The sequence below is a fragment of the Falco punctatus genome (assembly GCF_963210335.1).
Source record: "Falco punctatus genome assembly, chromosome: Z".
NCBI lineage: Eukaryota > Metazoa > Chordata > Aves > Falconiformes > Falconidae > Falco > Falco punctatus.
Genome location: NC_137586.1, coordinates 838,458 through 866,391, shown reverse-complemented (window position 1 = coordinate 866,391; position 27,934 = coordinate 838,458). Strand labels below are relative to the sequence as shown.

General features: G+C 42.3%; 1 protein-coding gene across 3 annotated transcripts in view; it reads left to right on the top strand.

Moving 5' to 3' along the window:
• WDR7 (WD repeat domain 7) overlaps nt 1-27,934 on the top strand; it is a 143,816-nt gene that overhangs the window by 70,623 nt on the left and 45,259 nt on the right. For all 3 annotated transcript variants that reach the window (XM_080371915.1, XM_080371914.1, XM_080371913.1), the window contains 2 exons: nt 6,360-6,581; nt 25,026-25,212. In XM_080371915.1, the coding sequence (XP_080228041.1) occupies nt 6,360-6,581; nt 25,026-25,212 (409 nt within the window). The remainder of the gene's footprint in view (nt 1-6,359; nt 6,582-25,025; nt 25,213-27,934) is intronic.

Below are 27,934 nucleotides of genomic sequence, written 5' to 3'. Positions count from 1 at the left end.
AAATTGTCATAAAATGTTTTGGTTTCATCTTGTGTGGCTCTCTTCCCTGTCAGATAGTTTGAAAGCAGATGTCTTTATAAAACACAGCAAAATATTTAATTTAAAAATACTAATTGTAACACCAAAATGCCTGTACTACTACTCTTGAGAAAATTTAATTCACACAGTATGCATTTGAACTAGATAATGCTCCAGCATAATTTGGGTTTAGTCTTTTATAATTCTGGTCTCAATTATAGGAATAGTAAAAAGATTGATTACAAAATGTGTTATGTCTTTATGAGCAAGCTAGTGTTTGAAATCGGTTTGATTCTCTACCTCTTATGTGCTTCCTGGAACTGCCCAATGTGAAGTACTATGAAAAAAGCAAAAATCAAATTGATAAAAAATGCTTAATAATGATAGAAGATAAATATTAGATGTTCAGAGTTAGCAATCACAGATATTCTCTTTAACTTGCCACTGTATTGCCAGATTTCTGTGTTGTGCTCAACTGCCACATACAGACTGTTACGGTGGCAATCAGTTGGTTGGAAGATAATTTTTTTTTCATGTGGGAGGAAAAAAAATTTAATTTCACAAAATACGTGAGCTTTCTGTCTGCACTTACGTAAAACTCAGAAATATATTGAAGATACTGGAATTGCTCTGGTTTATAGGAGGTAAGCATCATAGCTTCAGGAGTGTGTCAGTTTTCCGTATTTGCAGGTAATTTTTCACTATCAATGAATAAAAGACTAAAAATACAAGTAAGTTACTCTGAAGAGAAGGCTTTCTGCAGAGAAAGCCCGGAGCAGAAGGCTGTGCACAGTGAGAAGGAGTCAAAGAAAAGGTAGCCTATTGGACCAAATTTTATTTTGTGTATTGCACTGACACTCTTACAGTAGGAACAAATAACATTTAAGAAAATGTAACTTGGATTACCAGACGTGTATTCCACAGAGACTACTTGTATGCAAAAGACCCATATCTAAAATCCATGCTCTCTTTTGGGGGGTTTAGGGTTTGGTAGTTTGTTTTTTTATTATTATTTGGGGATTTTTGGTTGCTGCTGCTGCTGTTGTTGTTGCTGTGATGGGAAGGTGCTTAATTTTCCTCAAAACCGAGGTGGTTATTCCTATATATAGAGATGAGAAGAGATGGTACAGAGTTCCTTAGTATCGTTGAGTACGATCTGTATTCAGGAGCCCCACCGTGTGGGATGGGTCAGACCCCCGTTTGGCATCAGTCCCAGAGCATCCCTCATCCCTCGCCGCGGCTGGGCCCATGATGGACCCCTCTCGGCTGTGCCAGCGGAGGGAGCTGTGTCTATAGGAATGGCTGTGCTTCCAAGCAATCAAGATACTTTTAATAATGTGAGGTTAGTAATGAGTAACTACAGTTTTCCTAAGGTTAGATCAAACAGATTGTTTCCTGTCTTTCTGCATTTTGCTAATTGGTCGCTTTCTGTTATTGTTACTTCTTCATAAGATTTTTCAGTTTTGATTTATTGTGAATGCTCTGGCTTTATAAGCTTTCAGGAGGTGCTGAAATTACTGTAATTATTCTGTTGTGTATAATCTTAAAGACTAGAAATGTAAGCAAGCCCGTAGCATGGCTTTGACTGGTTTAATAATCCTGAACAATTAAAGGAAAGGTTAAGTATCTCCCATAGGCACACTTAGTATATTGTTTTTTTTAAAGTTTTTTTGCTGTTTCCATTTTAAGTCACAAGCAGAGTGTTATGTAAATTTATTTACTTTAAGAAAATAGTACAATTGACATAAAGAAATACTTTAAATTATTGACAGCCAAGATGAATGTAAGCAGAATTGCATTCCTTCTCTCCTAGCTCTTGTGTGTTCTTTTCTAATATCCCGTGTAGCACTGAGAAACGATTACAGTTGCAAATGTGAACGGTTCCAGTGGTGGTTGCAGTAAGTTCTGCATCTGCTGCATTTTGGTGTGTGCTTCTTCCCTGGCATCTGCTGGGAGGACTGTGAGGATTCTCTGAATTTAGCTAACTATTTTTTTTCAGACCTGAAACAGAGAGAGAAAAGGAAGGATGGATAGAAATCCTTATCCTAAGCCTGCCCAGTTAGAAACCTCCCCTTCATAAATAAACAGAAAACTTGTAAGAAATGCAGCAAGAGGGATGCGGCAGACAGGAGGGAGAAGTGGTGATGCTTTTCATGGAGTTTGGTTTGCAAGCTTTCAGCTGTAGTTAGGGAATTCTGACTGTGGGCATTCAGTGCTGGGGAACTGACCTGTGACAAAAATCAAGAGAGCTTTGGTTGTCGCTTTTCATTGTACTCTTAAAATACCAGGCTGACATGCTAGGTCTGAGTTCTCAACCACATTTGATTACAAGTATGTTTGTGGTCTTGAGGAAATTATTTTATTAGTTGCAAATTATTATATATTTTCAAAATATGTATTTTCATGGTCTTAACTGCTGTCAAAAGCCTGTGGACCCTTGCTGTGGCAGTGTACCTGCTGCTGTGTATCTGCTGTATTGGAGCTCAGATGAGGTTTCTCTCGGCTGTTGGAGCACACAGGAATGGAAACAGATCTACTGCAGCATCTCTTCTACACTTTTTCACTTTAAAGAATTTTGTGCACATTAAATATTGTGACCAAATCTCAGCGATGACCTTTACATATAAATTAGCAGACATAATTACAACCCCATCGTTACTTGTGTTGGCTTGTCGCTCCCGTGCTGTGGCTGTGTGGCCCTCTGTGACAGTGGCCATCTGATGGGGCAGGGCTGGGCATGGTTTTGGTGGACTGGGGCTGCCAGAGGCCACCCTTCTGCACTCGGAACCACTGCGGCAGCGCTGCAGGGTCACTCAGTGTGTTTTGTAATAATGAATGGGTCCGGCACCTACTTCTGCAAGGCTTTAACACTACAATATGGGAGCACCATCAGAATGTGCCTAATAGAAGCTAGGCACTATCTGGTAGCAGTCCATCTCTCATAAAACTGCCTTCAGCCTTAATTCAAATTCATTGATTCCTATTCCAGTTAAACCTAGAGAACTTAATTTGTCTTTTAATCCTTTTATTGTAAGATAGGATAAAATTATTTTACCCAAGAACTGTGCAAAGCCAATTAACATGATCTTTTGAGTTATTTAGTAAAGTGCTTCAAACTGTTAAATTTATCCTGACCTAATGGCTGCACTCTCTGACTGCTTTTTAAATGAAGTAATCGATATCTCACAGCCTTTTAAACAATTAAAACTTCTGAAATATTTTATCTATATTTTAAACACTTCATAAATATGCTTTGTGCTATCTGCAAAGCTGTCTCCTCTAAGCAGTTGTGGATGTTTAATTCTCAAAAACTGAAGTATTTTGAAATATTTAATGTGGTCATTTTGTCTAAAGAAAACCTAGCTGGGCAGATGCATGGATGTGATAGGTTTCTCTTTTGATGTATGGATGTGGAAGTGTGTTTTACAACTAAAATAAAGAACATTTTTGTCCTTTCACCAGTGTAGCTTCTGTTTTCCACATAGAGCTATTTGAGGTTATTAATTTTCTCACTGTGATAGGGTGATCAACCGTCCTGTCAAGAAAATGGATCTCTGTGTCACCCTTTAGCATGATTAAATGGAGGCACATCGCTGTGAGAAAATACCAAATTTTCATGAGACAAATGAAACTGTAGAAAGGAGTACTTTTATAGACATTATTTCATTTTAAAATCTCCCAAATGGCTGTCAGTTTATTTGTAGGAAATCATTACAATTAATTGTGTATTTTCTGCTAGTAATTTGGGGGGGGAAAGGGGGGGGCAAAATATTTAAGACTTTTTTCCCTCTCATCTGGAGATTTGGGGGGAAGGATGTTGCTGGGACGGAGGGTTGTAATTTTCTTGTATTTGGGGGTTTGGCGTTTGGTGTTTTTTTAGGTTTTTGGTTTTGTTTTGTTTTGGGTTTTTTTAAAGTAAGAAATCCTACACTGCAGCAATGAGCAGGGTAAGGGCTGTCGTATGCTAGATTGCTAATGAAACACTCTTAAGAATATTTCCCACCCTGCTCTGGTTGAAATTTGTTGTTAGGTTAACAAAGAGTTATCTCCTTGACATCTGGGTGCTGGAGGCGTGGGGTCAGCAGTAGGAATTAGCTCAGCCACTAGCTGCTGCCGAGCACGCAGCACTGTGCCGCTGCCAGCCCGGGAGTTTTCCTTCTGGGTCCGGTATTAATTGCAGTTCATCGTGTGCTGTGCAAGGACAGCCTGCTCCTGCCTGTCCCAGGGATGGCAGAGCTGTGAGTTGGGACAGAGCTTTTGGATGCCCACTGGTTCGTTGTTTGCTGTTTAGAGTTGCAACGTGGAAGTTCTGTGGAAGCGAGCCTGTAATTTGAAGGATACTCTTGAAATCCGTCCTTGGGGATCTAATGAAGGGTTAACTTCATATTGCTGTAATCAAATGAAAGGCAGGCGGGGGGAGGGTGCAGCACACCGAGTGCCCCCGTGGTTTAATTTCCTACTGGAAGCAGCACATGTGTTCGCTCTTCCTTTCTTCCTCGCCTGGGAGCCGTAGCCGGCGCGGGCGGTGCGGCTGGGGTCACCGCCTCGCCTATTGATCAGCATCCCGCCGTCCCCTGCACCAGCATCTGCTCTGCTGCCTGCTCCCCGCGCCTGCTGCAGAGCATTAGAATAGAAATCCATAACCAGAGCTGTGCTCATCCAAGCAGGGGAAGAAACTAAATTAAATGGTATAAAACAATCTTGGATCAGGAGTTTGTGCCAATTCATCTTGATCTAAGATGTCACACCAGGCTCTGTCTGAGCACCTGGGTGAGAGGTGGCTGCTGGGAGCAGGGAGGGAGCCGCCATCAGTCACTCGCAGGGGTGCCCTTCGCTGCGGTACCCCAGGAGATGGGGGGTGCTGGGCCTTGGCAGGAGCTGCTGCCCACCCGCTGGCTCCAAGCTCCCCGGGCATGGGGCAGGGAGGCTGCAGTAAGGCAGAACCTGCCAGCGCTCCATATGCAAATGTTAAGGAGATCATGGTGGCTGCAGAGGGCGGGAGCAGGATAAGTGAGTGCTAAGCAGTTAAAACTGTTACATTTCTTGCTTTGTCTGTTACAGCCCATTTTCATCCTCCGAAGGCAGTTCCTATTGATTTTTTCCTTTTTTTTTTTCCCCTTCCCCTACCATTGTTAAGCTTTCCGTTGTTTTTCTCTCCCTTTTGGCTGGCACATCACAGTCACAACCAAAGCATGGTTGCCTGAACATGGATAGTCTTCAAACACAGGTTCTAAGATTTGGTTAATTTTCTTGTAGGTGATGTTTTGTTTCCTATCGAGCCATGTAAATGTCATTAGCAGAGAGAGCCGTACAGTGCGACTCGCTAATTCACCCTTCATTAATCCGTAAGCTCAATAAGTCTCATTCAGTGCCAGGTGGTGCCTTCCGACTTCTCAGCAAAGGTTTAGCAGCAGAATGCTGTAGGAAGGATTAAGACTTTGTTATTTTTGTAGAATTTATGGTAGGGCATTTCCTAGTACGCCATGAATTAGTCTTATAGGTAAAAGTGAATTGTGCTTGTCAGAGTAAGTGAATACAGTGTTTCCATTCTAGTCAATTTCTTCTAAAATTTTATTTACTCAAAGAAAAATAAACCAACCAACCCAAAAACTTCCTCTGCTTAGTGAAATCCAAAATCCCTGGGCTGTATTACACTAATGATGTAAATCTCAGTTTTATTTGAAATTAATAATACAGTGAGGGTTTTTTTCCCACTGTTTTTAAGAATGTTTGTTAAAATAGCATATGTAACATTCTAGTGTACAAAAATACTAGTTTGGTTTAGTGGCATATATTGTAATGCTAAAATTTAGTGAGAATCTGAATGTGACAATGGATCCTAAAATAAAAAGGTGCTTTTCTATAACCAAGTAAGTTATCCTAAAAATCTGTCGTCTTTAAAAAAAATATTACTGGTTATGCAAATTTAAGATGAACAGGAAGCAAACCAAAAATCACCTTTCACAAGAACTAAGAAACACAGAATTCCACAGATCTTTTATCAACTCAACACATAAAACTATGAAATCAGACAGTTTTCTGTTTTTTCTGGTGATTCTTTTTTCCCATAAGATCTTGACAGTTTTTGAAAGGTGGGTCTCGTTGAAGGCAGACCTTGCAATAAGTGGTTTTTAGACTTTTGTCACGCATTTTAAGTTTTGAGAAGTAAAATGGAATCATCTCTGCTAGCCGAAAACCCTGGTAAGGGCAGTAACAGTCCTGAAGATGTGATTTAAGTTAAATGTAAACCTCTTATTTTCTCTGGGAAACAAGTGGTTTTTGGAGTAGTGAAGAACAACCCTGCTTTTAATTTTTCTCATATTTCTTATTTATCATTTTAGGTTGTCTGTCTGGTCTCCCACAAATGAAAAAAATATCCACATCCTATGAAGAGAGACGGAAGCAAGCCACGGCCATCGTTCTGCTGGGGGTGATCGGGGCAGAATTTGGAGCTGAAATTGAACCTCCGAAACTTCCCACTCGGCCACGTAGTTCCAGTCAAATTCCTGAGGGATTTGGTTTGACTAGCGGTGGATCAAATTATTCCTTGGCAAGGCATACATGTGAGTACCCTGAGTACTGGGTTCCCTCACTGGTGTTGAGGGCAGAGGGGCGGGGAGGAAGGGGTGTTACTTAGATTTCAGTACAAACTGGTTCATTTAAAATATCCTTTCACTGGAAAAAAGATGAGAAGTTTTGAACGTACAATAAGCCACACCACAGAAAGAGGTTGCAAAGTGCTCATAGAGTGAGTGGGACAGAGCGGTGGAGCTGGTTACTGGGTGTGGGGTTTGCAGTGGTGCTGCTGGGAGGGAGGCACTGGCCACGGGCAAGAACCAGTCTGTTGCTTTCTGGTAGTGGCTGGCTCTTCTGCTGCAATTCTGACATCCTTTATTCTCCTCCCAGTTAAAACAAAACACTTGCATTTAGGACTTCATTTATGTATTTCATTCTTTTTTTTTTTTTTTTTTGTCCTGAAAACATCCCTTGCATTAGTAGAGACGGAGGAAGGAGACTGTCAGCACTCATCCTGCCTCCTCCATTGACTAATTGTCATTTCAGTGCGTGGCAGGTCTTGCTCTTAGTAGAGTCGTTCCCCCTGTAACGAAGCACTGGCAAGTGTGCTCACTTCACACGTGTACATTTTGAGATGTGGATCAGTAAGCTATAGAAAAACATACTTGGTGATGAGGAGCGTGTGTAGGGGAAAGCATGCACGATGTCTGATGTAAAAATCAAAGACAGATTAATGGAAAAATAGTGGAATTCAAAGTGTGCTATATAAAATGTAGTGGTCTGGTCCTATATTAAAATCAGTACTGTAGTGTTGATTCAATTACCCTTAGTATGGATAGTAAACATGATCTTATCAAAGATGGTTACATATCTATGCACTGAGTATCTGATGTTAATTGTGAAAAATCTACTAGAAGCAAATGCAACTACAGGGCCCTGATTTGTACAATTATTTTGGCTGGGTTCCTGAGTGGGCAGGTATTTGGCTTTTTTATGTGGAGTCTGGCAAAAGTCCCCTTTATCATCTCTGTAAGATCCCTCCGAAGTGCTACAGACTTGTTGCCAGTATTGCTTGAAAAAACATCTGCTATCTGGTTAGCTATAAAATAATTCCACAGCAGCAGATTTCTCCTCCTGCACTAGTTCCATCTTCACCTGATGCCCAAGTGCCTTTGAGGAAAAGTGAAAAACACAAATAATTGAAAAGTGGCGTATTGTCTCAGCTGAAAACTATTACGGGAGAGGACTGGTAGTAATGATAAACGAGGGGGACTGTCCTGTCTGAAGCCCTGGTTACGTGAGCTGTACACGCTTACTTCCAAAGTGCACTGTTCAGTGCATTAAACCTCAAAATGATTTGGAGGAGCTGATTGTCTCACAGGGCAGTATTCTGTCCCTTTAGTACAAGAAGTCTTGAAGGCCTTGTCTGCTGCAGCATGATTGAGGGCATGCTTTGTGTATTCATTTTGCTTGTGTTTGTGCTTGCTTGTACTGGAGAGTAGTCTCAGTCCTGGGGTCTGTGTCAAGCTGCAAAGACTTCTGGTCAGAAAAGGTGCAAAAGTCATTCTGTTCGTTGTTTGTTTGGTTTTTTATGCCTTCTACTCATTGTTCACTCCAACTCATCTTCCTACAAAATATGCAGATAATGAGTTCCATTATTATCCAACAATGATAAATTTTGTATTTTTGTTTTAATGAAGCACAGGGCAAGTGCTGCCTTCTTAGTTACATAGTAATGTAATACTATAACAATAATAGACAAACAAAGCTTGATTACTGTACTAATAGGGTCAACATTGTAGACCATTGTCTTCTGCTGAGCCTGTTAGGACGGGGTGGCCTGCAGCCATGCTGATGAGTTCCCTGAGCCCCCAGAGAAGGTGGTGCTGTGCAGCCTGCCCACAGGGAATGGTCCATGGCCCACGCAGCCCCAAGCAGTGCCCAGGAGTTATGTGAGAGGGTGTTAGGTGGCACACAGCAGCACTGAGCTAGTGGCCATTTCAACTGAATTGTAGAAGAACATGGTTAGAACCTCAAAATCATCATGGAGCACTGCTTGAGTCACTGGTGTAGGCACAGCCTCCGTCTTCCACATGGTAGATGGTTGAAATTCATCTTCTGTGAAGTGTGGTGCTTCCTCCGCTGACTTTTGAAAGGCCGAGGAAAGGCTGGTTGAGAGAGCGTGCACATAGCACAGTGCTCAGATCTGAGAAATGTGCGGTCCTGGTTGTGACAGCGTGGAAGTGCAGGGTTGGCTGTGCAGCACTTCACAAACCAAGTCATATTTCTGAGAAAACTAGCAAAATGTTTGATTTTATTTTTTTCCAGCTGACATCTTCATGTAACTCATATGTAGTTCCACTGCTTTAGTAAGCAGGAGTATTCTGTCAGTCCTTTGCAAGCTGAAATAAAAAGTCTGGCAGTTCTCTGCTTCCTCTTTGTTGGCAGTTTCTTGCACATATATGGAACTCTGCTTTACATACTTGTTTGTTTGGTTTTAAACTGGGGTTATTGGGGGGTGGTGGTGTTTTTTGTCTTTATTTGGTTTTTTTGTGTTCCACTTCATTGCCCATTTTGAGTTTCTAAGTTATTTGTCTCTTCAAATGGTACCAGGAGATGAAAGGATGGAGGCGACTTCCCTGTGTCCCTGGGTGAGCCAGCACGAGCAATTGTCTGTCTCCCAGTGGACAAGACAGGTTCTTCCTTGGTTTTCTGTTACAGTACGAGGCTTCTTCCCAGACTGACACTTGGGCAAAGAGTCAAAGTAAGCTTTGTTTGTCTTTTAGAGTTTCCTAAAATAACAGGATGCTGACATCTTTCTTAGACTCTAAGCAGTGCAGAGTGCTCTCTACATCGTTTGGAAGTTGTCAGTGATGCAGAGATCAGCTTTGTCTTCTATCTTCCAGTGGCATGCTCCACAGGTGAAATTAGGTTTATTTCTGCTTTGCTTCCAAAAGGCTATAGAGCCTAGTATTGCCTAATCTTCCATGGAAAAGAAGTTGGGTCACTTCCATCGACAGTGCCTCGTCTTTGCCATTCTCACGGTTGTATAGGTCTGGTGTGAGCCCGTAGTTGATTGTGCTGCTTTGTCAGAAGCATGGCTGAGACATTCGGACCCGTCTTTGATCCTCCTGAGTTCTTTCCTCCAGCGTCTTTGTTTATCTATTTGCGTGTTATTTTTGTTATGTCAGGCTTAGCAAAGTTGTAAGCTCCAGCTTTGGGTGCTTATTAATCATAATCTCAGAAACACTGCACAACTGTCTGGCTGACTGATAGGTTGAAATTCAGTCTTTAATGTAGATGAAGCTTGGCACATTAAATGCTGAAAATTTAGATCAAGGCTGTAAGGTAATGGCTGAAATAGATGAAGAGCCAGAGGAATACCAGAAATAAAGACTGCTGGGAGGGAAAAAATGCAGGTGATACTGGGTTATGCTTTTGGTTGATGATGGCATTAGCAGTAAACTTCTTTATCAGGTTTTACATACATCGTGCCCTTAGGATAAGAATGTGATGTAAGTCAGTATTGCTGTCTTGCTGGTGTGACCTGCCCTGAACCCACAGTACAACGTTGTGTTTTCTGCAGAGTTAAGAAGTTACTGTTTTCTCAGGTGTTTTGTTCAGGTCGAACACAATATGCCAGTACCTTGGACAGCAGGAATGGTACTGGGAGCAGCATTGTTTTGAGGCATTTCCACCTACCCCTCTGTGCCGCATCTCACCTAGAGAGCAGGTGCTTTGGATAACCATGAAGCAGAAGGGTGTTGGCGTGCTGCCCCGGGCTGGTGTTTGCATTTGGCTGTCTGCTCTGGTCCTGTGTGAGCCTGGTCCCCAGCACAGCTGTGTGAGGACCACCTTGGAAAGGGGGCAGGGTGGGTGAAGCCTTGCCAAAATGGAAATACTGCCATGCCACAAAATGCTGTTCTCGAGGTGGTTTTATCTGTGATTGTATTTGTTAAAAGACCCTTCTCAACTTTATTCCATGTATGTTATAGTGCAGACGAAATTACTTTAAAAACTGGACAGTTGTTCAGGAATTCAGTTCTTTGAACAAGAAAAAGCAAATTCCTAGTACACGCTCAGAGTTACTATTTTTCTCTCTGATATGTGTCCTATTATGACTTTCAGACACCATACTAAAATACAGGTTGTTTCTTTTGTCTTACAGTGATACAGAAAATATTGTTGGCCCATCAGAACAGATGGGCCAAATATCAGATTTGATAAAGCATAGTCTGATCACGTTATGACTTACTGTATTAAAGAAAATAATAATTGTGATAATGTCTTTTTGTGAGTGTGGAATTCTCTAGAAATCCACGCAGTGACCTTGCCTGGCAGCCTGCATTAATCTCTGTTGACCTTACGAATAGTTCATGAGATATTTAATTATAAAATGCCACCCAAAGAATTTCTCATTACAGATGCACCACATCACACTTAAACTGCAGCTAATGCTGTTTTTATGAAGTTAATGGGCTGATAAATCTGAATGACTGTTCTATCCTGAATATGGAAATACTTGATTCTGTTGTTAATGCAGTGTCTTTTTCAAAGCGTCTGCCATCAATGTAGTTATAAATGATAAACGTTTTGCCCTTTAACTCAGTGTCATATGCAACAGCATGTTCACGGCATTGAGTTATTTATATTGGTTTTGCAGGCTACATGTACGTACTTCCTTCCAAAATGAATTTTAGGGTTTCCACATTACATATCCATGGCAGTCACTCCAGTTTTGCTAGCTTCTGGATTAAATAAGCTAGCCAGCAGTTAGGTTCTTAACACAGACTCATGATACCATTTTTCATTTTTTAATTATGATGTCCCAAATTCATAGCAGCTGACCTTCTTGCCTGTTAAGCAGGAGGGGAAGCAAGTAATATTTCTGGACAGAAATAGAAATATACCCGTCTGTATAATTGCATAGGGTTGTACTGCCTGTTGTTAAGACGCTTTTTTTCCATTACAGAGACATGTTTGTAAAATGTTACACCTTTGAGCAATTACCTTTAGACCGTTTGGCCATTGCTCTGGAAACCCTCAGCCAAAACAATTAAGTCATTAGATTAGGATGAAGAAAATATTTTTTTCAAAGTAAATACAATTTCAATAATATTGGCAATTTAGCACATCTGTGTTTGAAGCGGGGATTTGCCATTAAGGAAGCATGTTTCGCATTGGCTGTGTGTCTGCCTTGGCCTTTTCTGCCCTCTCCCAGGGATGTCCCTCCAGCCAGAGGGTGGCAAACCCGCTACAGTGAGCTAGGCATATGGGAATGGGGCTAGAACTGGAGGAGGGTGGGAGAGAATAACCAGCCTGTGATGAGGGCTGCAGGCCAGGTCTCTAGTTCTGGTACAGGACCATTGCCTTACAAAGTGGCTGAGATATTGCCCATGGTGGTGTTTTCCTCAATTTTGGATTTTTGCTCTCTTGCAGTATTTACTGCCTGATAGTCAGGCTTCGCCACTCGGTAATATCTTCTAAAAGTTTCAGTACTGCAGTGTATGGAAGCCTTTCCTAAGCAAGGTATTTGTCTTAACATTAATTTCTATTGGAGTTGTGTCTGCGTATGTTAGAGGTTTACCTTTCAAGATGCGCTATGGCTTTGCAATCCATTCTTACACACATAGGCATACAAAAAGCAAGAAAGCGCAAGATTACTTGGGGTGTGCAGCCAGGTATTTCATGTGTTTCGTTAAATGGAGTTTCCAGCATTACAGATTTTTGTATAGACCCCAAAATTGTTTCATCTGAAAACAGAATTTAACACAGGATAAACTCAGGGTCTCAGTGAACACAGCTCGGTGAACAAGGTAGGCTCCATCACCTACCTTGAAGCCTTTTCTAATGTCTTGTGATCCATTAGTTAGGTACTGTGAAAATATTACAGTTGCCACTCCAGCAAGGAGAAGGCAGCCCCTGGTGAGGAGGAGGTGACTCCCCACTAACTGTATGCACCCACTGGAGACCTGATAGGCTGAGCCTGCAGCGGCAATTAATACAGACGAGAGAGCACTTGGGATCATCACTTATGGAAGCAATAAATCAGTTGTACACCTGAACAGCAGCCTTTCAGAGCAAATTAGGCAAACTGGCTCAATAACTTAATTTAAACAAAAACAAAACCACAACAGCATGATTAAAGCAAATAACTGATTTTATTGTTCATAACGAGCCTGCTAGCAGCACATGCCATTCCATTGGCGGTGTTTTTATATCAGTTATGCAGAAAGCTGCTCAGATTTGCATGAATCCTGTGGTTTGTGTCATTATTCTCCTTCTTTGGATCTGTACGTTTCGGTCAGCATGCTGTGAAATCCAGTATACTAGTAAATGTAAAATGTGCTTTTTTCCTTGAGCTGGTGTGATTAGGTCAGTGTGTCAAGCAGAATTTTGTCCCTGAAAGGGGTGGGGGGAGAAGGAAAAATGGTGTTTATGAAAATCCATATGTTATCCTCAGAGATAATATTTAGAAAAAATAGTCAATCTGTATGGCAGAAAATGGTCAATCTCTGCGGCAGATGTTAAGCCCTAATTTAAATCTGGGATTTTTTTTCTTTTTGCTTTAGCAACAAAATCAAATCTTAAAAATTGTATTTACCTTTTCCCCCAAATCCTGTAAGGGCTGAGTGATTTAAATTGTGTATTTTTAATCAGAGATTTCTTTTTCACATATTTAATAATCTCACTATTGTGATGGGTTGTATCTCAACAAACTAAAATATCTTCTTTGTGTTTGGGTTATGAGGAATCCTCAGCACCAAGTAAGTCACTGTCAGTTGTGTTTTCTACTGGTCTATGCACCACCGTCTGTAAGTGAAGGCTCAACTTTGAGACTGGTACCCCATTTGGGGGTAACAAAAATTCAAGGTGCTGTATTTTTTCCTCCAACTTCAGCCTTCCAGAGCCCTGCAGGCTGTTCAGACCTGCCCTGGGTTTGTTCCCCAGGAGGGTGCCAGGCCTGCCGAGAGGTGTGTTGGTGACAGCTGTCCATAACCCTCCTTGTGTCCGTGGGCTTCATCTCTATCTGCTTTCTGTTTCTAAAAGGTCAAGCACAGGCTCTCGTATGAAATACCGGGTAAAATGCAAACGCTTCCACCAGAGAATGCTCACACTTTCATCTCATGTGAAAGAAACCAAAGCAGCTTGGTTTCTTCAGTCTGCTTGTAGGGCAGCAGCACCGCAGGACCCGTTGTGCGGCTGCATGTGGGCAGGTGGAGCAAAGCCTTGTAGCTGGGGCTGGGGGAGGCTAAACCCAGTGAAGGAGGCTTGGGAAGGTGCCCGAGGGAGAGTGAGCCCGCCCAGGGCTGCAAGAGCCACTCTGCCCATGAGAGCAGTGGTCTGCACCAGGGTGCAGTGCAAAGGAGGCACAGGCTTGTTTGAGGGACAGCCCTGTTTTTAATTCCAGCGGTTAATGCTCAGCCTTCAGCCCCAGTCCTCCGGTGTCACACCCCGTTGCAGGCTGCAGTTTTAGGGTAACTGCCAAGCTCACCCAGTCAGGCACAGGGGGACGGGGCAGCAAGGCGTGCCTGGTGTGCAGAGGGGCATGCTGGAAGAGGCTGTGTGCCCACACGGCCCATGTTACCTGCAGCGTGAAGCACGTGCCTGCTCGGTGCCAAGGGCCTGGCTGCCCCGCAGTCCTGTGCCCCGCTCCGGCTGATCCCCATCTCCCGCAGGACTCGGGTCTGCTCGGCCAACAGCCGAGCGTTTGCAGGTGCAGCTGGTTTTGGGGAAGCTGTGGATTGGTGGTCATATAAGGGTTAAATGTAAAAGGTTCAGTGTTGTAAGTATGCTGAAAAAAAAGCTGTAGAAATGTGTCAGATAGGAGTGGGGTTTTTTAAAACTTAAAGGGGCGATATTATTCCTGTCTTACAAATAAGGAACGGAAGTTTTTCTTGTAGAAGTATGTGAGGTATATCTCAGATATCTGAACAGAGTATCACAAGAGATATACAATTAATCACTTCCTAAGAAAACAAAATGTGTATGAATTTGCTGCTGATCTGATCATGCCATCCCCTAGTACCCTTTGAAAACACTGCTGATGCCACCAGAGTCAGAGATTTTAGTTTTCTGCAGTTCTTGTGAAACGGGGTGGTTGCACAGGTGCAGGATCATGTTGACGCCTGGGTGCGAAGGTATGGAGAACACAGCCCCGCTGGCTCTGTGTGATCTGGATACATGGTGGTTTATGGTGAGAGGCAGTTAAAGTGGGATTCTCTCTTTTTGGTCCAGACACACGAGCTCCTTTCCGACACCCCAGAACCCCTTCCCCACTCTAGTCACATCTCACTTAAGCCCCCAATTCCCCAAAAAGTGCCTTGCACGACAGGGTGCCGCATGCTGCACAGGGTACCTGAGGGATCAGCCCTTTGGGGTTAGGTCCAGTCCCTCAGTGGTGCTGTTCCCATTGCTCTTCACAGCCCCTGCTTGAGCTGGGCTGAGAGATGAAACATTGCTGAAAACCTCACAGCATTTGTGAGCTGTATAATTGCTGATTTAAGCTCTTATGACTTCAGGCTTCCAGCCATGTGTTTTCATGTCCTGAGGGGAATGTATGTACAGGAAGCGGCTGTAGCTCAAGAGGAGAATACCTGCCTGAGTAAATGTAATATCAGGCTAGCGGGTTGTACCATGATTAATTTGAATGTTTTTTATTTCCACATGCTTGCGAATGTGTATGCGTTTGCACCCCTTAGAAACGGTATTTATATAAAGATCACAGTCCAGCGGCATTTCTCAGCACTGAGCAGAGCTGCCAGGGTTGCTCCCTGTGCCACCCCAAGGCAGTAGCAGATGATACCCACTGCATCAGCTGGGCTCGCCTCTACCCGCCATGTCCCAAAGGGACTGTCTTTATCAACAGTCCTTGCCTATGAGTATCTGGATATTTAAAAGCACTTTCTGTAATACTGGTTTTAGCGTTTAGGTGGGAAATTCAGAAAAATAGATATATTCATTTTTTTGTTGTTGTTTATACAGCTATTTTGCTTGTTTCCTATAAAGAAATTTATTGTCAGAAAAACAGAACTGATGTTTGCCAGTACTATGCATATCTGAAGGAAGGGATAGCTTCAGCTCTGGGGACAGGTAATGAAGAGAACTGAAAGCAGTGATGCTTACCTATTTGTTGTGCTAGATAATTTTTCTATTTTGCAGCTGCTCTTTTCCCTGTCTCTTCCCCCAGGCTCACTGGGCTGCTCCAGCACCAAGCACTTTGGACTGGCCTGGGGAACTCATTGCTTGAAGATGTTTAAGGGTTAAGCATTTATGGAATGACAAGGAGTAATGAAAACTGCAGTAAATATAGGGTATGTTGAAGGGTCTAACCCTTAATGCGGTCCAGCCTGCTGACAGTCCAGGGGTGGGAGCCTGGGGGTTTGGGGGCAGTTCCCTTATCTACTCGTCTACAGTGGGAGCTTTTGTAACAGCTACTCTATCAGCGGCTAACAGCGAGGGGACTGGCGAGCAGTCCTTCATCTAGTCCAGAGTGGCATGTTCTATCTTCACATGTATGTGAGTGCGTATGTGTGACCATAGATTTTGAAGTATTTTATTTTGCACATACTATACCAGTGTTACTTTCCAACTTTTCATTATATATGCAATCTTTCCATATAGGCATCTGAGTTGCGTCACTTGTGCAACCGGCTGGACTTAGCACTTACAGTGTAAAAAAAAATCTTGTTTACATATATACTTCCCCTGTTCATTAACTTCAAAATTTCTTTAATTTTTATGTTTTATCAGCATTTGTGTTCATCTTTGTGAAATGTCATAGCATAGGATCACATAATCAATTCAAACATGTATGACTTGAGTATCATATTTGGGATTATCTCTGAGATGATGGTCTGCAACTGGCTGGAATAAATTGCTGTGGAGAACAGCAGTAAAACTTACAGAATCACAGAACAACCCAGGTTGAAAGGGACCCGGAAGATCATCTGCTCCAGCCTTTCATGGGAAAGGGAGCTGAGCTGAGATTATCTAGCATGGTGTCCAATCAAGTCTTGAAACCCTCCAGCGATGGGGACTCCACCATGTCCCTGGGGAGGTTGTTCCAGGAATTGATTGTTCTTATTGTACAAAAACCTCTTTATGTCAATATGAAACCTTCCATGGTGCAGCTTGTACCCGTTGTCCATTGTCTTATTGGTGTGGCTCTTTGTGAATAGACAGCTTCCATCCTCTTTGTAGCTGCCCTTTAAGTACTGGAACATTGTGGTGAGGTCCTGCTCAGCCTTCTCTGCTCCAGGGAGAAGAAACCCGGCTCCTTCAGTCAGTCCTTCAGCCAGTCCTTGTGTCCCCTGCAGCGTAAAGACGATGGCACATTGTCTAGGAGTACAATTTCAAACTGTCTAACACAGCTAGCTGCTGCCAGGGAAGCAATCCATCAGCACCGGCAGTGGGCTGACGCTGTAGTAAGTTGGTTTGGAGATCTATGTGTTAGAAAACTAATCGCTGCTCGTGTGGTTATCTTTCTGTTGCTGTAGTTACCAGTTTAGCATAAGAGATGGTGTTGTCAAAGTCTCTGTTTCAAGCTATAGCTTGGATGGGTTGTAATTCAGAATGTGTAGCGATAGCCAAAAAGAAAAGGAGCCATCTTTACCCTGCATCCTGGCCTTTGGAGAGCTTTGATTTCATCTTGAAAACTACTCAAGTACATGCAAATGTAACCCCTTGCTCCAGTAATGCCTGGTCACTCAGGTTTTATTTTCTCCAAAGATAAATCTGGTTGAACCAATTACAGGGTTGCCCTATGAAGAGCCTAATGTCAATGACATCAGCTGCAGCACAGACCCAGCTATAGGTGTGCTACCAAGACTGAGGGGACAGGCACCGCTGGGGTGACAGCCTGGGGAGAAAGGAGCAACTTGAAATAGCTGGACTTCCCTGAGATTTTGCATTGCTCACATGGCTTTGCAGCAGTCAAGAATAAAATACACATCACTGTTGGTGTGGGTATGTTTATGTATTGGACAGCAGTGCTATGGAGAAGGTTAAACTGTGACCCCTGCCTCCTGCAAGTTGCTGCATTGACTTGACTTATTTCATTGATATTGTGCATCTTCTGCTGTCACGGGGTCACAGCTTGTCCAAACTGCTTAAGAAAACTCATTAGAATTATGTGTAACAGGAGAAAACTTCTGAGATTAACAGGGTTTGGTCAGTGCTGTTACGGAAAAAACAGCTACTTCCTATGAAACTATGATCATTTTAATGGAAGTAGCTTTATTTAGAAAACGTTATATAATTTAGATTAAAATAAATAACATGGTTTAATAGAATTATGCAATTAACAGAAATGAAAATACAAAGTTTAATGCACAGTTATGACCCAAGTTCATACTGGCTTTCTCCTTCCTGCTGGATTATAAACAAATTTTGGATTAAAATGATGATAGTTTACTCTTTCTATAGTACTGTAATAGAATTTCATATTTAGGGGAAGAGTGCATTTAAGGCAGCATAGTTGGGTTCTCTCCGTAAATTGAAACAAGTCTGATCTAAAACTCATTTACCGTCTTGGAACAGAATTGATCTTGCTTTCGCATTTGATTCCCCCACTGCAGATTTTAAGAGGAAGAAAAATGGCATTGTTAGGTCAGTTGAACTAGACCAGAGTTAGACAGAAAAGGCTGGGAAACCAGCTATTATAAACATTTTCTTCTTTTTTCCTTTGTCTCCCTTCCTAATGAATTATGCAAAATCTTATTGAAGTTTAAAGCAGCTTAGGGCAGCGTTTGTCTGGCCCCACTTAGGAATATTCTTTGCTCTCTATTCACATAATGTAAAAAGCAGTTTGTATTACACTCTTTAATAGAAATGCTGGGAATTTACTGCATCTTGGGTTGGTAGTTCTGACCTGTTAAACCTCTGCTAAATTTCCAGAATTTACATAGATAATTTACATGGGAAAAACATTCCCCTTAGCATTAAATAACATTTCTGGTGGTGGTAAGTCTTCACAGTGGATGAGGACGCTTCCTTTCTGATCAGATATGAGGCAAAACCCCCTATTTTTTTCTTTTATTGCTAAAACCCAACATCTTAGCTGCCCAAAAAAGCATCGAGGTGTCTATGTGCCACATTCAGTTAGGAAGCACTAACTTTTCAAACCCTTGAGAGGTTGTTACAAATCTCAGGACAAACTTTGCTTCCCTGTGCAGCGGCAGGGTGGCGGGCTGGGATGGTGGAGTGAGCTGAGAAACGGCATCATTGCCTCTGCTGTGCTCCAGTGCCCATCTTGTAGCGTTTGTACACTTGCAGATGTTCATCTTTTCAATACAAATGCAAAAAAGGACTTAGTCGTTCATGTTGTTTCAAATGTTCATTTGCTAATCGCAACTTTTGCTCTTTTTTTAGGTAATGGGAGCCTCAGGTGACGATTTAAATTTTACTGATAAAATAACCATGGACTACCTTTCTGTAGATATTTTTCAAAACTGTTTTACTTCTTGCATATTTGTGATAGAAGGGGCTGTTGCTCAGCCCCGGGAAGGGCAAAGCCAACACTACAGTGGCTGTGTGCGGAGCAGCAAGCCCCACGAGTGGGAATTGTTTCTTTACTTTGCAGCGGCCGGGAGGAGCGGGTGGGCGCTATCGATTGCCTGCACAGTGAATGTCCTATGTTCTTGGCTGCTGGCAGGTAGGAGCAGCCTGCGCTGCCCCTGGAAAATCTTGGAGCATCAGGAGTATTGAGAATTAATCTTGAATCGTTGCACAGCAAGTGAAATGACACAAAGTGACCAACCAACGACGCAAGCCAACGGTCCTTGCATGAGCCACAGATGGAAACCTGGCAGCTGTCTTGTCTGCCCTGCAGGACAAAATGGCTTGCACAGCGGTCAGGCTCACCCAAGCCGTGGCTCTGCCTGTCCTGCCCCGGCACCCCCTCGGCTGGTCACGCAGTGCGCAGTGATGGCGCGGCTGCCCCGCGCTGCAGCTCGCCTGCCGGGGAACTCCGTAGGGTTGTGGTGCTTTCCCTCGTCCCACGTGTACAAGTTGGGGACCGGTTCTCTTCACCCTCTTTGCTTTTCTCCTTTTATGCCGGAGCAGTTCCAATTTAGTTCTAAATTGTTTTTTACTTTGTATAAAATGCAGTCTTGTTACCGTCATGCACAATAACTACTTCGCTTCTTAATATACTCTAAGACCATACTTTTCAAAAGAAAGAAAAAACCTACTTATCCATGTGAATTCTGAAATTATCTTAGAAGTTACAGGCATTGCACCTGTTGCAAGAATGGTACTTAAATGACTTGAAGTCATCAACAAAAAGAAAGTCTCTTCTAGCCCACATTCACTTGAAAAAAACCTGAGGGTCAAAATTACATTAAAGGCCAGAAAAAATGCTGAAAACGGATTCTGTAAAAATTAGGAAATTTGACATTATGGTAGGGGGAAAAAAAATCTTTTCATCACTAAAACTTCAGAAAAAAATCTTCAAATAATATGACTAGTTAATCATTCTCCAGTTTTTATACCTGTCTTGAAAGATGAGAGAAGATGCGTAATAAAAATTCACTGCACTAGAAGTAGGAAGGGATTAAGGGATACGGATTTTTAACCCAGCTATCCAATTTTTATTTCTCTTTCTGTGGACATTTTTTACAGGTAGATGTTAAATCAGTAAAAAAATCATCCAGAAAGGGTCACAATTTGGTTTACATTCTTGCAGAAAAACATTCTGCCCACAGACACAGGGAGAGAGGGCAGACTGAAAAAAAAAATATGGCTATGATTCTTTACTTCTTTCTTTTTTCCATAAAACTGGAAAAAAGATGCAAAGCAAGTTAAATCATATGCCTGGAGTCCATCATTTTTATTTAGTTGGATACTTGATCTCGTGGCAAATTATGAGAATGGGCATCAGTGTTATCAGTGTCTCGTTCATGCCTGTGCTATTGATTTTCCTGAGCAAATTATTTAATTTTTTTAAATCTATCAGCAAAATGGGGATAACAATGCTGACTGATGTAATATGGTCAAAGCTCTTGAGATTCAGCAAGGAAAGACATTTCAGAAATTGAGGGGCTGTATGCATTGAAAATAACTTACAAGCTTTGGTATTCATGTCACATTTTCATTAATAAAAATGGCAAAAGGAGCAATGACTCAAACCTTTATTTTAATGTTCAAGTAAACACATGAATTAGCAGGCAGACTTGTACCTACGCCTCAGTCTGCTGGATGCAGCTTTTTGTACAGGTGTCTGTGTGCTGTCACGTAGGGTGTTTCTTGTGAGGATATACAGAAATCATTTCAGGGAACAGGCAGATTTGCTATCTCTGTCCTAAAGTTGAAAGTACTTCGATACTTGTGTCTAAAATTTTATTCTTCTCCACTGGCTGAGAAAAATCCAGTCTGGTTCTGGTACTCCTGGTAGCTCCCTGGTACTGACGTGAGGGTCAGCTCGGTCCAGGGACAAAGTCTGCGCTCTGGGTTACCTCCTCTGCTGCTTCTTTTTTATTATTTCCATATGCTTGTAGCATAGGTGTACCAATGCAGAATGAAACATTTGGAACAAAATTACTTTAATACAAATTTTTATAGGAATGGCATTTCCTAAGCTATGTTTCTGCTAAATTATGGCTTGAAGTAATTCTGTCTAGCAAGTCACACCCCGGCCTTCAGTGAGAGGAGTTTTTGTTGGTTTGTTTCTTAATGACGTTTTATAACAGTAAATCATTAAAGCTTAGTGTTTTTCTAAGGCAGATTTTAAAAACTTTTTTGTTTAAAGAGGGTGATACTATTTAGATTTCCAGCAAGAAAGACTGCACCCCCTGCTTACAGTAATTGCAGAGCCCTTCCAAAAGCAGGAGGAGCACGTTCAAGCAGAGTCACATCTGCGTTCTGGTCTGGTAGGATCTGTTCTGCCACATCACTGTTTTGGCCCAGACTTCTACTAAAATACCTTCATTGCCTGTTTGTTGGCAGCACAGGTGTGTAGGTTCACTAAAAGATGCTGAATCAGCACCAGGCATGACAGGGACCTGCCCTGGCAGCGCAGGCAAGGCTGCGGGTCCAGGACATGTTAGTGTGGCTGCTTCTGGTCCTGCTCCGCATAATGGACTCAAAGGTTAAGAGCAGAGGGTCTCCGCAGCCCCAATCAGCAGAGCTTTTCCAGGGCTAATTACCTCTTTACTGCACTGACTCTAATGTGACATGTTTATTGCCTTAACTAACAACTCATTAGCTTAGTTGATGTTTTTGTCAATATTAATTCATTCATTTAAGCCAAGTCAAAGCTTAAACAAAGATGTCCATGCTAAGAAACAGGCAGCAGAATGACTTTTGTTTAGTTCATCTTTTTCCTTAGCTCAGTTCACACAAGGTGGGTTTCAGCAGGAGCAATGCTAGGAGGATTCCTGTGAAATTGGTAGGCATGTTTCATTGCAGTAATGTTTGAGTAGTCACTTTTTAATTAGGTTCTTAATATTTGAGACAATAAAATTCACACAAACTAGAGCTGCGTGGCCTGCTGTCCACTTCAAGAAGAAACTTTCAGGTTTTGTTACACATGTATAAGGGATTAGCGTGAATGGACTAGAAAAACGTGTCAGTTGTTGGCTTTTCTGAATGCTTGAAATGACAGGTGGCTGGCTTATTTAATAAACAAAATGAGCAACTTGTAGAGGACAGTTCTGAAGACTAAAGAAAAGCCTGTTAAAATCAGTAGTTATCACAATAGCAAGCTAAATTAACATTATTAAGAGGTTAGAATGAGATAACAGTAAATTATCTTGAAGTGTTGCTTGGTTTTGCCCTCCTACCCATTTATATATATGTAATTATTTTTATTTTAAAATAATCTATTAAATTAAATTATTAGTCACATTTCCTCAATAAGTGGAACCTGGATTAGAATTCAGGTATGTTGACATTTTTGGGGACATCATTTCTCTCTTTCCCCACTACTCCCTTAAGCTATATTTCTTGCTAAAAGAAAAAAAAAAAAGTGTTGTGGAGAGGAGGGAGAGAGTTACTGAGATTGGACACAATGCTGTGAAGCAGTTGCAATGCAATGCGTGTGTTACGCATGCAGCCCTTGGAAGGGAGGGGATGGAGCGGGTACCTTCCATGGCACCCCCAGCCCCCACCAGCTCCCTTTGCTGCCTGTGGTCCTCTGTAGCCATCGTAAGGGTGTGTTGTGAAATCGGGGGGGAATTACAGATCTAATATTATAACAACCCTTTAGGGAAAAATACAGTATTTGTTTGAATTGTTTGAATATTCTGCTCTCTGATTTGGGAAATTAATTTGTCTTGTTATTCTAGGTTCTGCTGCCACTTTCAGTAGGGAGGGGGATCGTTGCCAGCTGTGGTTTGTTTACAAAGAGGTGACCTGAGGGGACAGTGCTGAAGGCAGAGTCTCTAACATAAGTGTCTGAATGGCCAAGACACTAAAACATAACACAAATGACCCAAAATTCAGTTCCTTCACCTGCAAGAGATAAATGTTTGAGCTTGCATCTCTAACGGACCTTAACCACCAAACGCTGCGTCCTGCAAAGGTGGGAGACATGTCTAGCAGTTCCTGCTGAAACTCCGCCACAGCTGTTCTTTCAAAACAGAGTTAGAGGTGGCAAAGCCAGCCCAGCTCTTCGGTCTGGGGCTGCGGAGCCTGCCCTGGTACCGGGCGCCTCCTGCCCTTTCTGGAGAGCTGCCTCTCCTATCTGCCAGTGCTCAGCATCAGCGCAAGGGCAGGGCTCAAAGCCAAGCGCAGTGCTGCGGCAGCCCTGCCCCAGCGCCTGGGAGCACTGCGTCGCTCACGGCAGTAGTTGAATCATCATGTGTAGGACATGCATGAGACAAGACTGGTGGTGGGCCTAGAAAGAAATGGGCTAAAGCACACTTTCCTATATGAGAGCCAATTCTCCATTTTAATTGTTTTTATATATATATATGTCTAATGCTTGTTTAGTGAGGTGTGACGCTGCAGTGGTGAAAATGATAAATCTTGTGAACTTCCAGGCAACTTTCTCAACATTTATTTGTGGGCCCCACTCAGGGAGATTTCTGCTCAGGTGCGGCAGGTGGTGCTGTTAAATGCTCACATGCTGTGGAGTGTTTCCGTACCCGAAGACCCAGGCACGGTTCTGGAGCTGCTGAGATCTGGGAACAGAAGTGGTCACAAACATCCCATTGTCTATCCCAGGATGGAGTGATATGGAGGCCTTACAAAATTCCCTTTCCCAAATCCAGCATTCCTAATCCCTATGCATCTGCTGTGGCAGAGGAGGTATCAGTAGGATGTATATTTTGCAAGGAAGAGAAGCCCTTGCTGTAAGATGGGGTACCTGGCTCCTGATTCACCCGCACCCGGGAGCCAGCGCTGCTGAGCATCTCGGTGATGGGCTGGGGACCTTTGCCGGGCTGTCACCAGTGCGCTCTGCTCTGTCCTTCCCCCTGCTCAGCTTGTACTGGGCCAAGAGCGGGAAAAGTGGGCAAATCCCCGGAGCTCCTGGTCCCAGGTTATGAGCTTGTCCATGCGTGTTTTTCTTCCTGTGTTGCGGGCCAGAGCTGCCTGCCAAAGCACTGCTGGGCATGAGCACCGGGGCAGCCGCTCTCCTGTGGGCAAGCGGCCACGCTGCTGGGGTCCGTGCTCACCCTGGGCTCGGGGAAGGGGCACGCAGCATCGGTTTTGCAGCGTTGGTCACTGCAAGTCCCCAGATGGACAGTTCACTTGGATTAAACATCACGTCTATCAGTTACTGAGGAGATGTCATCGTAGTGCAGCGCAGTATTTTGTAATTAAAGAGCTGACTGTGCCACCTCTCCTGAGCCCTGCGCCTGCAGGCATGTGGCACGTTTGGAAACAAGAAGTCGTTGTGGCAACTTTGGTGACTGACTTTTGCTGTTTCTCACTCAGTTAAGCCCATCTAGCCTGGACTGCTTCTGGCTGTGGCTGAGATACTGATGAAAAAGTGTGTAATCTCAACATGGTTTATTTCAGCTGATGTTTTCCCATGTTTAATCTTTTAAGCTTGTTTTTCTTAGACGCCCTTTCAAAATGATCTACCTTTTTTTCTGAAAGCTTTTATTACATATTACTACAGATTTTCAGGGTTTTCTTAGCAAACATCTATTTAAGGGAGGAGTTTTATTTAATAGTTTCTTTTTGATTTTGATGTTTTGGGTTATTCTCACTTTTTGCAGAATTTTCAGGCAGAAATATTTAGGCATGTTAGAGAGCTTACATGTTTTCAAAAATACATTTAGTTTTATTTCTTCTGTAGTGAAAACACTGTGTTTAAGACTCACCACTGGCAATATTGGTATGGGTCTGTTTGATTCAGATCACTGTACTACGCAGACAGATTCGTTCCAGTAACAAACTGGCCGTTGGTGGGATAAAGCCAAAATACTGTAACATTTGAGCAGGTTTTCATAATATGTGTTTCTTATCAGTATTTGCAAACAAGGCCAAATCCATTCTGCAACTCGTTTCACTGTCCCATCCTCTCCCATTCTGCATGACAGGCAAGGCACTGACGTTCCTGCTGCTGCAGCCGCCCAGCCCCAAGCTGCCCGCGCACAGCACCATCCGCAGAACTGCCATTGACCTTATCGGTCGCGGCTTTACCGTGTGGGAGCCCTACATGGATGTCTCTGCCGTGCTGATGGGCCTTCTGGAGCTCTGTGCAGATGCGGAGAAACAGCTTGCTAAGTAGGTATTGCTTTTACTGGCTTACAAACATTTACTTGTGTCGTTTCTGACCTACGCATCTAGGTTTTGCAGTAGTTGCTTCAAATCCCCATGGCTGTGGTACTGGGCAAGAAAGTGGGACAAGGAATAACTTCTTGTTTCAAGTTTTGTTTTTGAACCAGTACCACGTAAATTACAATTTCAAGCCTGCTTTAGCCTGGCTCAGTTTGCAGCCTCAGGCAGCTCCTGTGGGCGATCGCGGAAGGGAGAAGAGGGTTTCACTGCAGCAGGAGAGATGGAGCACTGCGGTGCTGGCTTCTCCTGGCGCTGTGGGTCACCACCTCTGAAACTGGGAGACACCAATCACTTGGTAGGTGTTGCTTGGGGCTACACAGCGTTCATCTTCTGGTCATATTGCTAGTAATTTTGAGAAAAGAAGAGCATTAAACATTTTTTGTATCAAAAATATGTCTGTCCCTTTAACATATTTTTTTAACCTTTCTTAACTGTAAAAATGGTATTTTCAGAAGGTATTTGGTATTTTTCACCAGTGTGTCTGAATATATGGATATTTTTTCCCCCATGGTTTTACAAGCCATCCCATCAGGATGTGAATTGTTTTGGAAAAGGTAGTTATTTTAGGAGCGCTATTAATATCATCAAGGTAACCTGTAGATTCAAAGATTGCTAAGAAATCATAAACACAATAGACCACAGCCTGTCTCTAGGGTCAGAGAACAACTTATTAAAGTCTCTCAAGATTTATATGGTATGCTGTCTTGTACCTCTGTTCTAACCTCCTTGAAATAAAATCTTCTTTAAATTAGGTATTTGGAATTGGGGTGGGGGGCAAATTTCAAGAGGAAGTGCGATGCTTTGACATAAAATGCACAGCAAAAAGGTAATGCTGGGTTTTGGCGGAGTTTTTTGTGCATGAACTCTAAGTACCTGTTTGTTCCACTTCTTCAAAATTACTGTAACTGTACAGCTTCTAGTTATGTGTACACAGGTGCGTACACAAGTTGTTGCACTTGATCAGGCCACGTACTATCAATCACACCATCAAATAATTATGGCTAAATGGGTAAGTGAAGTCATTAAGATGACTTGTGTAATAAAGGTAGCATCTTGCCTTTTTTTAATGCGTTTGGTGTTAAGATAATGGGATTCTTGAATATTAGTGCTTGGGATTTATTCAATGTCTGCAACTTTGCAGGACAGGAGTGGCCTTTTTGTTGAGTATCTGTGATTTTTTGATCTGAGGGCTAAATGTAATAAATTTTAACTGCGGCCCCAGTTCTCACATGAACAGTCTTTACTCACACCAGTAATCTGATTAATGACAACAGGCTTGTTTGCACAGGAAAGAGTTTTGCAATATAGTCCTTATTTTTATTAATGTTTGTTGTGAAATTGATCATCCTGTCTGAAATTTAGTTTAAATCCATCTGAACAATTTTTTCTGTATTTAGTTTTTATAAAAAAAGCAAACCACTTAAAGGTGCAAGTGGAGAGGCTCTCATTTCTGTGTATAAATAAAGAACAAATGAAAAATCACTGTAAGAAGCAACCATAGTAGGCTGTTTATATGAAATAAAACAATGATACTATGCTTTATGTAATTGGCTTTGAAAGCTATTTCAAGCTTTCTGCTTTTAATGGAAAACCTTGAAAAATATAAGTGGATATACGTTAGTGCTGCTGAGACAAAATTTTCATTCGTAGGTACATGGCTCTTGCATAGGACCAAATTAGTCCTCCGTTTGGACATACAAAACATGTAGCTCCTGCTGTAGGTGGAGAATTGCCTTGAGCAAATACAAATTTCATATTTATTTTGTTGTCAGTACGGATTAATACTGTAGTATATTAAAGTTCTGCAGACATCCACTTGGAAAATTACGGTTAATAAAAATATTTAAATTTAATAATAATCTTCATCACATAACATCGATATTTTCTATATTTTTTTTCTAATAAGACCTCAGCATGTTTTTATTGTGAAGCACGTTTATGTTCTTAAATGCATAGGCTGTTAGAGCTTCACAGTCCTGCATTCTGCATCGGTGCTGATGCAGCGTGTTTCCATGCAAATACAAACGACGGGGTGGATCGCGACGTTCAGTTCAGCAGAGCTTTCCTCGCCCGCACCAAGCGCAGTCCATGTGCTTTCTTGGTCTGGCATCCCAAGTACTGTGTGAATATTCCCTAGCTTTTTTAAACATGTTTCATGCTTAATTTTTAATTTATGTAGTGCTTTCTACATAATATTTTAATTAGTGATGTTCCTTAAGAGTTGATCTGTAAACCACTTGGTAATTGATAAAGAATTCATTAACAGCGAAACAATTTCATTCCAAAAGGAAGAGGGCTGACTGGTCTGTGACTTCCTTTGCACAGTTTTTGCTTGGGGAGGGGGGGAGTTGGGGGAGGTCTGAAGTAGTGTCTGAAATTGTCAAGGTCATCATAATTGATTATTTGAGAATTAATTTTACTGTATTTCTTTTCATAAAATGCAGAGGCTCATTTTAGCAGCAAGTAATATTTTGCTTGATGGCATTGCTAACATCTGACGAGCTTTCTGGGTGTACCCTGAAGTGCGTGGGAGAGGAGAGTATTACATGAAAGCAGGAGGAGATGTCTGCGGTACCTTAAAACTATTTAAAAACTGCATTAGGCCTTCAGTGGTCAAGTGAATGTTCGTCTGCATGTAAAACAGTGTGCTCAGTGGAAGGAGGGGGTT